At 37.3% G+C, this 14,799-nt stretch overlaps 1 protein-coding gene across 3 annotated transcripts in view; it reads left to right on the top strand.

Annotated features, from left to right (window-relative positions):
• LOC127618586 (zinc finger protein OZF-like) overlaps positions 1-14,799 on the top strand; it is a 178,767-nt gene that overhangs the window by 114,799 nt on the left and 49,169 nt on the right. The window contains exon 2 of one of the 3 annotated variants that reach the window (XM_052091137.1): positions 4,569-4,758. The exons of the other annotated variants lie outside the window; for them this stretch is intronic. Within the exon in view, the coding sequence (XP_051947097.1) occupies positions 4,569-4,758 (190 nt within the window). The remainder of the gene's footprint in view (positions 1-4,568; positions 4,759-14,799) is intronic. 3 annotated transcript variants of the gene reach the window in all.

The raw sequence follows: 14,799 nt of genomic DNA, 5'->3' as shown, positions 1-14,799 counted from the left end.
GGTATATATTTGGGCTAAGAATACAAATGCGGATATTATAGTTATATCCGAATCTTGGCTAAATAAATCTATCTCAGACAAAGATATTAGCATTTCTGGATATAAGGTTTTTAGAGCTGATAGACCAAAAAGGGGTGGGGGGTGGCAATTTATGTCAAAGAACATTTCGAGACAACATTGCTATTTTCAATTTCCATAGCTAAACAGTATGAATTATTAGCTCTAAATGTATCTGTGTCTAGGAACTTGCAGCTAACCATAGCTGGTTGTTATAGACCTCCATCGGCAACTGGGCCTATACATTCAGTAATGGACTCGTTAGCTCTTTTGAATTATAAAGAACTGATCTTATTAGGTGATTTTAATTTGGATTGGATGCATACAATATCCGATCATTTTAAAGTACTTTGCGATGATCTAAATCTCTTTCAATTAGTAGATTCACCAACTAGGCCTAACATGAAATCTATGGAAAAATCAACTTTAATAGATCTTGTCATAACTAATGTTCCATATAAATACTCGTCAGTTTCTGTATTTGCTAACGATATCAGTGATCACTGTGTCGTGGCAGTTGTTAGAAATATGAAATGACCTCAGCAAAAACCAAAAATTATTACGAGGCGTTTTATGAAATATTTTTATGAACAAGCATTCTTATACGATCTTGCTCAAATTGATTGGGATAAAATTGTTTTAATTCCGGATGTTGATTGTGCATGGGAGTATTTTTATGATCATTTTATGTTAATTGTCAATAAGCATGCGCCCATGAAAAAATTTAGAGTTAAAAATCGTGATAATCCGTGGTTTTCGATTGAGATCACGTAAGGCATTCAAGAGCGGGATGTCGCATGGGCTAAGGCCAGACAAACAAATCTAAGCTCTGATAGGCTGCATTTTAGGTAACTTCGAAATAAATGCACGGTGGCGACCAGAAAAGCTAAATCAGATTATTTCCTTGATAAAACCACAAAAAATGTGACTAATTCTGGGAAGTTTTGGAGGCATATTAAGTACTTAACTGGTAGTAAAACTACAAACCTTCCTTCTAGTATAATTAAAGACTCCATTAAAATCGTAGATAAAAATCAAATGCTTAATAGTTTTAATAAAATATTGCATCGGGATCTTTATTTGAAACAAATAATTATATAAATTCAAACATAGATTTCCTTGAAGCAGAGCGTAATCTATGGCAAAGTGAATTTGCTTTTAAACAAATTATTTGCTCCGATGTCTGTTCTGCTTTAAAAGAACTAGATGTGAATAAATCGCCAGGTCCTGATCATATTGCCCCATTGTTTTTAAAACTAGCGGCTGATCTTATTTCTCCCTCACTGACGTATTTGTTTAACCTTTCTTTATTAACAAACAAAATCCCACTGATCTGGAAGTCAGCATTCGTTGTTCCTCTGTTAAAGGGAGGTGATCCTTCTTTAATGGACAATTATAGACCTATATCCAAACTTTGTATCATCTCGAAAATGTTGGAAAAATTAGTAAGTGAGCAATTGACACAGTATTTAAACACTCATAATATTTTGTCTATTAATCAATCCGGATTTCGTAAAGGCCACAGTACGTGTACAGCTGTTTTAAAAGTCTTAAACGATATAGTGGAGTCCTTAGATGATAAGAAACATTGTGCATGTCTTTTTATCGACTTATCAAAGGCCTTTGACACTGTGGATTATGATGTGTTACTAAAAAGACTTCGATCAGTAGGACTATCGGAAACTGTTATTTCATGGTTTAGTTCTTATTTAAAGGGAAGTACCCAATGTGTTCTGGTGGAAGGTTTTCAGTCAGATCCATTGGAGGTCGTTAAGGGAGTCCCTCAAGGATCTGTGCTTGGCCCGTTATTATTTAGCATATATATAAATTGTTTGGATTTTAATATTGAAAACACAAGGTTTCACTTTTATGCAGACGATACAATTATATATTGTTCAGATTCATCTAAGCAACAATCTGTGGCTTTCTTACAGTCTGCTTTCGATATGATACAAAATAGGTTTTGTGCATTAAAGCTGGTCTTATATGAGAAAAAAACTAAATGTATGTTATTTTCGAATTCCAAAATCTCTACTGAGAATTCCATCTCTTTTTTGACTTTTCAGGGTAATCTGATTACATCAGTATTGGAGTACAAATACCTTGGTATCATTATCGATAACACACTATGTTTTGGGTCACATATTAAATATCTGAGGCAAAAACTTAAGAAAAAATTAGGATTCTATTTTAGAAACAAATCATGTTTCTCATTTAATGTGAGAAAGAAACTAGTGTCTGCTACCTTCTTACCAGTTTTTGATTATGGGGATGTAGTATATCAGCACGCCCCCTCTTACCTTCTTGTCTCTCTGGATGCTCTGTACCATGGTGCTTTGAGATTTATAACTGACTGCAGATTTTCGACACACCATTGTGACCTGTATAAAATGGTTGGCTGGTCGTCGCTGAGTATTAGAAGGAAAAAGCACCAATTGATTTACAAAGCTATATTGGGTAATTTACCCCCTTATCTTTGTTGTCTTATTAAACAGAAGTCACCTGGTAATTACTCATTACGTTCTAAATCGACCTACAATTTGTGTGTGCCTTTTGCCAGAACGAAGATGGGTAAAACCTCTTTTAAACATGCCGTAGCATCGGATTGGAATCTTCTCCAGACTGAGATGAAGTTAAAAGATGTAGTATCTTGTAGTCAATTTAACTATTCATTAGATAATCATCTGAGTAAATTAAGTGTGTGTAAATGTTTTTAACCAGATGCATTTTTTTTTTTTTTTTTTTACGTAATGAGATCTGATTATGTTTGTGTGTTGTAACTTTGATGTAAAATGTAAATTAAGCTGCTTATCTTGGCCAGGACACTCCTGAAAAAGAGATTTTAATCTCAGTGAGTCTTCTTTCCTGGTAAAATAAAGGTTATTATTAACTTATTGAAATGTAATCTGGAACGTTTACCGTTCCAAATGAAGGACATTGCTATACTATCATATTGCTTGAAATAAGAGAGGGGGACATCTAAGGGGGAGATTGTTGCAGGTATTATAAATACAATAAATTTTAATAATATTAACCTTTCCAAACATAGATAAATGTAATGAAGTCCACCAGCCCACATCGCTCAAATCTTTTATTAAGGGATCGAAAATAACTATCTAAATCACACAAATTTGCTGGGAATAAGATGCCCAAATACTGTAATGCCCTGTATAGGCCACTGGAAGGTGCCTGGCTGAAAAGCCAATACTGGGCAGTATGCTGTCAGAGCCAAAGCTTCAGATATAGACCAATTAATTCTTAATGAACAAAGAAAAATTTATCCTGAGAACTTAAAATCCTGAGCAAGGATATATCTTGAGAAAAGGAATTAATATTTCTGTGGAGGCAAGGCATAGACCTAGTGGGCTTGGAGAGGAATAATACAATATAATGTGCTTAAAACAAAAGCTTATGTGCCATACCTCCTGCAACCACCTCTGGAAAATCAACTTCCCTTCTAATCGCGACTGCTAATGGTTCCAGGGCAAGACCGAACAATAAAGGGGATAGAGGGCAACCCTGCTGGGTGCTCCTATCCATCTAATAAAAGTATTCCCGAACCAGTATATTTCCAAAACCTTAAAAAATAAACACGTTCTACCATATCAAATGCCTTTAATGGATTGGTTCAAACTTTTCTTCCATCAATTTGAAAGATCCAACCAAATCTGCCAAGTATCCTGTATTGCATATGTGTATCTAGTCATGTCAAAGGGGCCTCGGGTGTACCAGCCCATGGGCCTCTCAGTTCTTAATCCATCCTTGGTCTTATGGACAGAGAACCATTAACTGGATTCTTCAAAAAGGCTTCGAGTCCACACACAGCGACCACGTTTACATGGACTCCAGAAAGCGGGCTATTGCGAGAAAGCAGTTCCAGTATACATGATCTGTATAAGCAGCGTACTCCTGTATACATGCAGCTCAGTCAGTAAGCAGCTTTCTCCACAGCAATGTAATTTCCCCACAACACTGTTGTGAATAACAAACATGGGTACTGGGGAAGATTTCAGTATTTTATTATCTGTTGCTTTGCTTTATTTCCAGATATTCCAGAGTTCTTTCTGTGTTTGTTTCCTTACCTTTCTATCTTGACCTCTAGCTGAATTGCGCTTCAATAGTGGGGTTTCCTTTTCAGTAAAACTCATATTTTACAGCGGTGTTTATAAATGGGCACTTTTCCCACTGTACTCCCAGAAATGTTTTGTTGGCTTGTTGTTTGGCTCAACCCTATGATATTTGTAATTCGGTCTGTTCCATGCACATGCGCACTCCTCACAAACCTGTCCAATTCCTTGGACTGATCTCTCCATTATTACACACTCCAAACCTGTAAAGGATCAACTTTTATTTTCTAGAATATATCAGACAATGTTTATTCTCGCTGTAACCATGTAAAAGTGACTTTTAAATTTGTTTATTTTAACAGATTTGTTCTTGTGTACAATCATATAATAATCTTGAGTTTGATGAATGTCAGTCCATTATAATGATGATGTTTTTGTGTTCAGATGTTCATCATGAGAGAACAGATGAATGTGATCCACACTGGAGAACAGCAGATGCTGCAGATACCAGTGAAGATGTGTTCAGTGAAGCTGCTGGACTGCAGGAACCTGATGAAGATGAGAGGAGAAATCAAAGTAGAGGAACAACAGAGTGATGAATATTATGAAGAAACCACAGCAAAGGAACAACAGAGTGATGATGATGATGATGATGATGATGATTTTATTCCTTCAGATTTGTTTCTCCTTGTAATGTTGTTTTACATATTCATGACAGGATCTGTTAGCAGATGATTTTATCACTCGAAATTCATGCTAAAAAGTTTCCCTCTATTTTGTGTTGTCAGTTTAGAAGTGCTCAGTTGTCTTTTAAGGTACATCTTTTTTTATTTTTCCAAATTCAAAACAGTTCTGCAGGAACGGTCACTCTGGATTAGGGTTTTGCTTAAAGTCTTAATTTGTCCTTTTTAACATGATAACTTTTAAAGGATGGTTCACCAGTTGATAGACAATTTAAAGTTATTTTTCAGATAATACACTTATGGCCACAATATACTTCATACAAAATCTAAAAAACAAACTAATGGTGTGTTGGCATTTAGAGCAAAATCTGGTCAAAAAGGGTTCATCAGTTTGTTTTGGTGGTTCATTACAGCTCGCCTGGGCAAAAGTTTAGGAACATTTCTAACCAGCTGCTGAACACCTTCTTACTGTCATTGGTCCATGTTGTCCACAGCCATTCACACATAAGAAAGTCTGCTCCACAAAAATGCTAAATATCATGCCGGGGTTGCTGTCAGAAACCACGGAGCTGGTCTCCGTCAGGCCAAATGTAGCTATTCTGAAGTTTACAAAACCAAAAAGGCAGAGAAGATCCCGATTTCTCTATCAGCTATTAAGAGAATTGGTCAGCGCTTTGAAACAACAGGTGATGTTGCCAGAAAGAATGGATCCGGAAGCCCCGAAGCCTCTTCATGCAGGGATGACCACCTGCTGAAGATCTCAAAGTTGGGGGAAAAAGCTAACAAAAACTGCCAGCAAATTTCAAGACCTCAGAAAACAAGACTATTTCGAGAAAGAAAAATAACATTGAGTGGAACAACATTGACTCTTCTTTCTGTAAAAAGTGTATCTACAAGAAATCAAAAGGGAACAACTATTTCATACGAAGTTACTTTATTTGTTCAATTCTTGCTAATTTCCTGATCATTTGATAAGGGGTTTGCACCGTTTCATTCATACATTGATGGTTCGTTCATCTTGTAAATGGCATGATGCAATGACATGTCATGTAATTTTGATATAAACATTTTATTTTTAGCTAATTGACACCCCTAGTATGAATCTATGGACCTTGCACAGCACAAATAAATACATTTGTCCCTCTCGAACTGATTTTTGTTAATTTACTTTGTTTATTGTAGAGCTGATGGACGTGAAAGAGGAACATCAAGAGCTGAATGAAGGAGAGGAGAAACATCATGATTTCACAACTGGAGAAAAATCTTTGAGTTGCTCAAAGACTGAAAATAATTTCTCACCAATAAATCCTCAAAGAGCAGCAGCAAAGAAATCTCTTACTTGCACTCAGTGTGAAAAGAATTTCGCATGTAAAAAAAATCTTAATGCACACATGAAAATTCACACAGGAGAGAGACCTTACATGTGCCATCAGTGTGGAAAATGTTTTGCATATGCAGTTTCTCTCAAAAAGCATCTCCAACATCACTGTAGCAGAGAAAATCCATTTGAATATGATAACTGTTGTAAAGCATTTGTTGAGGATTCAGACCTAAGAAAACACCTGAAAACTCACACAAATGAGAAGCCTTACAAGTGTTTTTTTTGTTGGAAATGTTTTGCACACCTGTCCTATTTGAAAAAGCACCAGAAAATTCATACCTTTGCCGGAGTTCATATGCGCATTGAATGTGGGAAGACATTTATTACAGCCAGCAGCATGAAACAGCACCAAATAATTCATATTGGAGAGAAACCTTACAAGTGCTCACACTGTGGAAAGAGTTTCACTCAGTCATGTAATCTGAAAACACATGAGAGAATTCATACTGGAGAGAAACCTTACAAGTGCTCACACTGTGAAAAGAGTTTCACTCAGTCATGTAATCTGAAAACACACGAGAGAATTCATACTGGAGTGAAACCTTACAAGTGCACACACTGTGAAAAGAGTTTCACTCTGTCATGTAATCTGAAAACACACGAGAGAATTCATACTGGAGAGAAACCTTACAAGTGCTCACACTGTGAAAAGAGTTTCACTGAGTCACATCACCTGAAAACACATGAGAGAATTCATACTGGAGAGAAACCTTACAAGTGCTCACACTGTGGAAAGAGTTTCACTCAGTCACAAGAGCTGAAAACACATGAGAGAATTCATACTGGTGAAAAACCTTACAAGTGCTCACACTGTGAAAAGAGTTTCACTCAGTCATATAATCTGAAAAGACACGAGAGAATCCATACTGGAGAAAAACGTACGACTGCGATTAATTTGGGAAAAGTTTAAACAAAGCAAGTAATCTATATAGACATGTAAAAGAGTATTGCCCAAGAAGTCACAGTTAGTGGTCGACCAATATGTGTTTTTCAGTGGCCCATACCAATAATCCGTAGAGGAGGTTGGCCAATGGCGATATAAATAACCAATATACATGTACACAAAATGTATTATGTTGTTGTTAAAACGTCTTAAGTGAAACAAAATCAAGAGAAAGTTAACGCTGCTGTTTATCGGTCAAGTGAACACTGTTATTGGCCAATGACGATAATTGCAAAAATCGGTCTATCACTAGTCACTGTTAGCAAAATGGGAGAGTACCCACAGTACTAAATCACTGACTGTATTAAATCGTTGAATCTTAGATGTTTTTGCCCCTTTGAAAACCCGGACTGTTTCTTTTACTGACTCTGTTCCTTGATATACTCCTGAATACCGCCAGCTTAAACCGAAAGGCCATCGGCTGGAGCGTATGTATGCCAAAACTTGTCTTACAGTTCATAAAGTATATTATGCTCATCATATGCAACATTATAAAGATGCTATCTTTAAAGTAAAATCTGTTTTTTTTTTTTTTTCCTTTTAAACAATATCCTAAAGTCACCTAGAGTCTTTTAAATTATGATGTTTTGTGGCCCGTCAGACTCGGTTTCCTTTAAACTACCTATTTTTGCATTTTCTATCTTTAAAATTCCAACTGTTGATGAGAGATCCTCTTTTATTTGGAAATCCAGACCTGTCAGCTTGGTCCTCTTCCAACATATTTAGTTAAAGTAAGTTTACCTCTTTGTCTTCTTTAATCACCGAGATCGTTCATTCTTCACTGTCCTCTGGTTTGGTTCCTATATCATTCAAAACTGCTTCAATAACCCCAATACTCAAGAAACCAGGGCCGATCCTACAAATGTTGATAATTGTTGTCCTATTTCAGATTTACCGTTTATTTCATAAATTAGTTTGGAAAGGAGTGTTGCAGTTCAGATTCATGATTGTCTTTCAGCTAATAATTAGTTTGAACAATTTCAATTTGGTTTACTTCCACATCATAGTACGAAAACTGCACTTGTCAAAATGACTAATGATCTGCTGTTGGCTGCGGATTCCAGTCAGCTGTCTATACGCATTCTACTTGATCTGAGTGCGGCCTTTGATACAATCTCACATAAAATCCTCCTAGACAGGCTGGACTCAGTTGGAATTACGGACACCCCCTGTCTTGGTTTCGATCGTTTCTTTCTGGTCACACTCAGTTCATACAACTCAAACATTTTAGATCTAAATCATCAAGTTATCACTGGCGTTCCACAAGGCTCAGTGTTGGGCCCTCTTCTATTTCTTATTTACTGCCCCTTTGTCATATATTTTGGAAACATGGTGTCAATTTTAACTGCTAAGCCGATGACACCCAGTTCTACCTGTCTTCCAAACACACTTCTTCCCTTCCTCCAGCTGTTTATCTGAAATTAAAAACTGGTTCTCATCTAATTTTCTCAAATTAAATTGTGGAAAAATGAAATTCTCCTTGGAAGAACCACATCTATTTTTTGGCAAAAACTGATTTTCGACCGTGACTATCGATCAGTCCACTGCTTCTCCTTCACCACAGGCTAAGAGTCTGGGTGTTGTCCTTGATAGCACCGTATCCTTTGAAGCCCATGTTAATAACATAACTCGCTCTGCATTCTTTCATTTACGTAATATCAATCGTCTTCGTCCCTCTCTGACATTGAACAGTACTACCATTCTTATTCATGCACTGGTTACATCACATTTTGATTACTGCAATGCTATCCTCTTTGGTATCCAATGCTATCCTTCCAAACTTCTTCATAAACTTCAGCAGGTCCAGAACTCAGCTGCACGAATCATTTTTAGAACCCCCTCTAACACGTTTCACCTGTTCTTCAACATTTGCTTCTGGTTAAGCACCGAATTGATTTAAAAATCTTGCTTTTACATACAAGGCTTTAAATAATCTTACTACCTCATATCTCTCTGATTTTTTTCATACCTGAACACCTACTCGTACCCTCAGATCTGATCACTGTTATGCAGCCCCTTACTTATGGTATTCCCTTCCTCTGGACATTTATAACAGTGAGTCATCATACTTTTAAATCTCGTCTTAAAACACCTTTTTAAACAGGCTTTTTTGTAACTTTGCATGCAATGAGTTCATACTTTGTATCTTCCAATGTATAATTGCATATCATAGTATTGTTTGTTTAATGTTGTTATTGTTGATTCTTTTAAGGATGGCTTATTTGTGTTCTGTTTGTAAGGTGACCTTGAGTGTCGTGAAAGGCGCCTATAAATAAAATTCATTATTATTACTATCTCCATTTATCTCGGATTGGCTTTTGTTGACGTCATTAGTCTTGGGGTTTACATACTTTTTCCAAACTACACTTTGAATAGTTGAATGATGAATTCAATATGAACAAGAACAATACAATAATTTGTGTGTTACTAGTTACAATAAATTGTGTTTGTTCATTATTTTAACTTAGATGATGTTTCTCAGCAGGAAACCGATGGAGTGCGTACTCCAGGTAGGGAATGAGGTTTTGCCCCAAGTGAAGGAGTTCAAGTACCTCGGGGTCTTGTTCACGAGTGAGGGGACAATGGAGCGGGAGGTTGGCTGGAGAATCGGGGCAGCGGGGGCGGTATTGCACTCGCTCTATCACACCGTTGTCACGAAAAGAGAGCTGAGCCGAAAGGCAAAGCTCTCGATCTACCGGTCAATTTTTGTTCCTACCCTCACCTATGGTCATGAAGGTTGGGTCATCACTGAGTGGTGGTGGCGTAGTGGCTAAAGCACAGGGCTGTTAATCAGAAGGTTGCAGGTTGTAACCCCACGGCCACCACCATTATGTCCTTGAGCAAGGCACGTAACTCCAGGTTGCTCCGGGGGGGTTGTCTCTGTAATAATTGCACTGTAAGTCACTTTGGATAAAAGCGTCTGCCAAATGCATAAATGTAAATGTAAACTAGGCCGAATGGGCTTCCTCAGAAGGGTGGCGGGCTTCTCCCTTAGAGATAGGGTGAGGAGCTCAGAGTAGAGCCGCTGCTCCTTTGCGTCGAAAGGAGTCAGTTGAGGTGGTTTGGGCATCTAGTAAGGATGCCCCCTGGCCGCCTCCCTAGGGAGGCGTTTCAGGCATGTCCAGCTGGGAGGAGGCCTCAGGGAAGACCCAGGATTAGGTGGAGATATTACATCTCCACACTGGCCTGGGAACGCCTCGGGGTCCCCCAGTCAGAGCTGGTTAATGTGGCTCGGGATAGGGAAGTTTGGGGCCCCCTGCTGGAGCAGCTGCCCCCGCGACCCGACTTCGGATAAGAGGTTGAAGATGGATGGATGATGGTCTATCCCAGATTTTAAGACAATGTTATTCATAGACCATATAACGAAGGGCTGAACTATAAACTTTGAAGAAGGATTTGATATCATTGGGTCTCTGTGTCATTTCTTTCTTCCCTCATCTGAGCCGCATCGAGACGGCGATTGACGATCAAGAAAATAAATTAAATACATTGAATGACAAAATGATCTAACACTTATTAATGCATTACACCAACACTGGACAGAACTTCACCAATAATTAATCAAACTGGACTAAATTATAAACTTGAGTTTAGCCACAGACAGACAGAAAGTGTAAATAAACCTGTTCTTGAGTGTTTTAGATTATTTGTTTACCTCTTGAATATGACCAGTAATCCCAAATATGCATTTAAACAAACTCGAGGAAAGCAGAAGATCGTTTTTTGTGCCCCACTTTCACCAAACATTGAAATCATTTACAATCAGCCGCTGATTTAAAGAGCTCATCGATCAGAAATTAATCATAATATTCTCAGATTTCTGCTCGTTTCTCCTGAAACTGATTATTTTTAAGCGTCATTCACAAAACAAAGTGCCATGATGAGATACAAAAGATTATTTTACAGAGATTAAAACGCCTAAGAGAGAAAAATATCAATCAAAAATCTATATAAAATCTCACAAATGATGTTGAACACTTACCGAAATGAGTTCTTCTGGTGTTTTCTGGAGGTTTGCAAAACAACTTCTGGTGTATTTCTGCCACCAACTTGAGAACAAATATCTGATTAATCAGCCCTGATCTTCTTCTTCTTGTGTTGTTTAATGGCGGCTGACAAGCCAACATGTGGTGTTTTACCGCCACCAACAGGACTGGTGTGTGAAACATAAATACGATTGTTTTATAAAAATATCATATTTTTATTAAATCCTATTTTCCAGTCCTGTTTTCCTGGGATAATTAATAATTTATCTTTGTATTTTGACTGTCCTGTTGTCTCACTTTAAATACATAATATACTTTAAACTGTTTTACAGCATTATACAGAAAAATTAAGTAAATGTTTCTATTAATTTCTTTTATCCTCTACACAGTTTAGCAGAAAACATTCAACAGCATTTGGGAAACTACATTTAAGATAACAGTTCACCCCAAAAGTAAACTGCTGTCATCATTTACTCACCCTCATGTTGTTCCAAGCCATCTCTTCTGTTGAACACAAAAGGCAAACTTTTATTGTTGTGACACATAATTAAATAGACTAATGATGGCGTGTCAACACTGTTTCTCTCAGAAAGTTGGCCCGTTATTTCCCCATCCCAAATCCCCTGCCATTTAAATGGGATGTTTGTCTATGATAGATTGTCTCTAGTATATTCTATGGATTTTAAAAATATTATTTTTGGAAACACTGAACAATAATGTTGAATTTGTTAACATTTGTTAACTACATTAGTTCAAATGAACTAACAACGAACATTTTATTTTAATACATAAAGATATAAATTAACTAAGATTAATAAATGCAGTGAAATATATATATATATATATATATATATATATATATATATATATATATATATATATATATATTAGTTTATACAAAATGCTTTTACTAATGTTAAAAAGTACAAACTTATTGAAAAGAGTTACTTTTAATTAATTATATTTTATTTGACAAAACAATGTTTTCATGGAAAGGAATGCAAAAAATGTTCCTACTCCCTGAAAGATATTACTGAAATAAGAGTTGTAAGATATCTCACAGGTCTTTGCAACAGCTCTAGATTCTGTAAACAGCCAACAGATATGTGGCAATGATGCTTTCGGCCTGTCAGTCATTTTACGTGTTCTCTTTGTAATGTAGTTGCTGTAAAATATTGAGGCCTACTGACATTTTTAAGTCATGTTGTTCATAACAGTTATCTGTTGAGGGCTTAATTTTGCTGCTGTTGTTATAAGCAACTGTTTCTGCACAATGTCTGTCTCAAAAAAGAGAATTCCTGATGTCACTTACTGTTCTGGTTGCTGCCGGCATGATGCACGAGTGCTTGTAGCTTGCTACCCTGCTTAGCATTGCTTATTCTTATACATTCATCGTTTTATCCTTTGCCATTTTGCCACGTGCTTCTGGCTTTTCCACTTTTCTACTGTTTCAACTGCGTGTATTTTATTGGCGCATCCATTTTCTCTCTTTTTCTTTTACTGCTTGTCTACATCTCATGTCTCGACTGCGTGCATTCGTTTTCTCTACTGTGTTTAACACAGATTATTGCATCAATTTCAAACATCAGGAACCATATCAATCTCAAACACTCACTGCTCAAGATCAACCATAACAACAACAACAAACAATTGAAGTCATGGCATCCGCTTATGTTATTTCTTCTTGCATTGAATGCCACATGTTTACTATTGTTTCTTCCATCAGCAGTGAGTGAATCACATTTGATAAATGTAAGGAATTAGTCAGGCTGATGGAGAAGGTTAATGAGTTAGAGACACACATCCAAACGCTGGTGGAGGTCAGTGCGAGCAACACACACAATTTGGTTCCGGCTGTAGAGCCCCTGCAGCCGGGCGTTTGGGTGATGTCTCAGCAGCATACTCACTCAGCAAAGTGACACCACTCTCCCATTCCTTTTAGGGTGTTCAGTCAATGCACCCACTGAGAATCATGATGAAAGAGCCTTAATTGATGATTCTGTTGTAAGGAACATGGGAACAGAGACTCCAGCCACCATTGTTAAATATATTTTGAGGGCTCGGGCGTCTTGAAATTGACAAGTGCTGGCTAATGCTAAACGTAGATTTTGTAAAATTGTTATTCATGTCAGCACTAACAATGTCTGGCTTCACCAGTCAGAGATCACTAAAGATAATGTTAAAGAGGTGTGTGAACTTGCGAAAAGTATGTCAGACACTGTAATATGCTCTGGCCCCCTCCCTGCTCATTGTGGTGACAATGTTTAAAGTAGATTAGTGTCACTGAATGGATGACTGAGTGGTATCCGGAGAATAGCATAGGATTTATGGACAATTGGAAGAGTTTTGGGGTAGACCTGACCTGCTAAAATGAGACAGACTCCATCCCTCCAGGAAAGGTGCCACTCTTCTCTCTATTAATTTGGCTCATAGTCTTAATAATGATAGTATTTGACTAACTGTGGCCCAGGTCAGGATACAGACAAACTGGTTAATCCGAACGTCTGCTAGCTGCCTTGAGACGTCACACAGGTCACATAAACTACAACACACAGAGACTCTATAACCTAGCTATTCTGTTCCCCGAACTACCATATACAAACCCCTTACTAAAGCATTTAGAATTTTTTTTTATTAAGGTCAAACTTTTAAAAATTAAAAATAAATGTTAAGATAAATATTATATAAAGATAGGGCTACTAAACATTATATGAGCATCTCAACATCTTTGTAAATTAAATTATTACAGATCATAGTTTTGATGCATGCTGTTTGACTGAAACCTGTCTTCAAGTTGAGTTATTAGTAAATTGAAGTTTAGTTTAAACTAAAAACTATAAACATGAGCCTCGCCTGAAGGGTTGAGGAGGAGTTATTGCTACAATTTACAGTAAAGTTTTTGGTGTTACTGAGAGGACAGGATATACATTTTATAAAAGTCTTTCGAACTAATAATGCTTAATGTGACACCGTCAGATATAAAAAAAGTATTTTGTCTTTTACCCTTGCTACAGTATATAGATCACCCGGGCTGTACTCCGATTTCCTTGGTGAATTTGCTAATTTTCTATCAGATCTATTAGTTAATGTAGATAGAGCTTTAATTGTTGGTGACTTCAACATTCACATAGATAATGAAAATGACACATTGGGATTAGCATTTTTCGATATTGTCATTCTCTAATGGAGTCAGACAAAATGTGACAGGTCCAACTCATCACCATAGCTTTAATTCTAGATTTAATTCTATCATATGGAGTTGTGTAATGATGACTCAGGTTGATTGGGATCCATTTGCGATTTATTAGGAAGCAACGTAAGGTACAGGCAAGGTAATAGGCAGGCAGGATCGTAGTCAACAGGCAGAGAGTCAGGGCAGGCAGTAAACAAACAATAGTGGCGGGACAGGCGTGAGGTCAGTGAATACAGGCGGTAGACAGGCGTAAACGGGTAAACAGACTTGGGTCAGAACACAGAGAATCAGGAATCATAGGAATAACGCTCAGAAATGCTGCCGGGGCAAAACAAGACTTCGCAATGAATGAACATGAAGACACTGATTAAATAGAGGGGAGATAATGACAGTCAGCTGAAGCAATAATCATGCCAGGTATGTGGGTTTATGGGAAATGGAGTTTATCTAGTCAATACTCGGGTGAAACCGATCTCCGGTGGCGGTAGG

Source organism: Xyrauchen texanus, chromosome 25 (assembly GCF_025860055.1).
Source record: "Xyrauchen texanus isolate HMW12.3.18 chromosome 25, RBS_HiC_50CHRs, whole genome shotgun sequence".
Classification (NCBI taxonomy): Eukaryota; Metazoa; Chordata; class Actinopteri; order Cypriniformes; family Catostomidae; genus Xyrauchen; species Xyrauchen texanus.
This window is presented reverse-complemented; position numbering and strand designations above follow the sequence as displayed.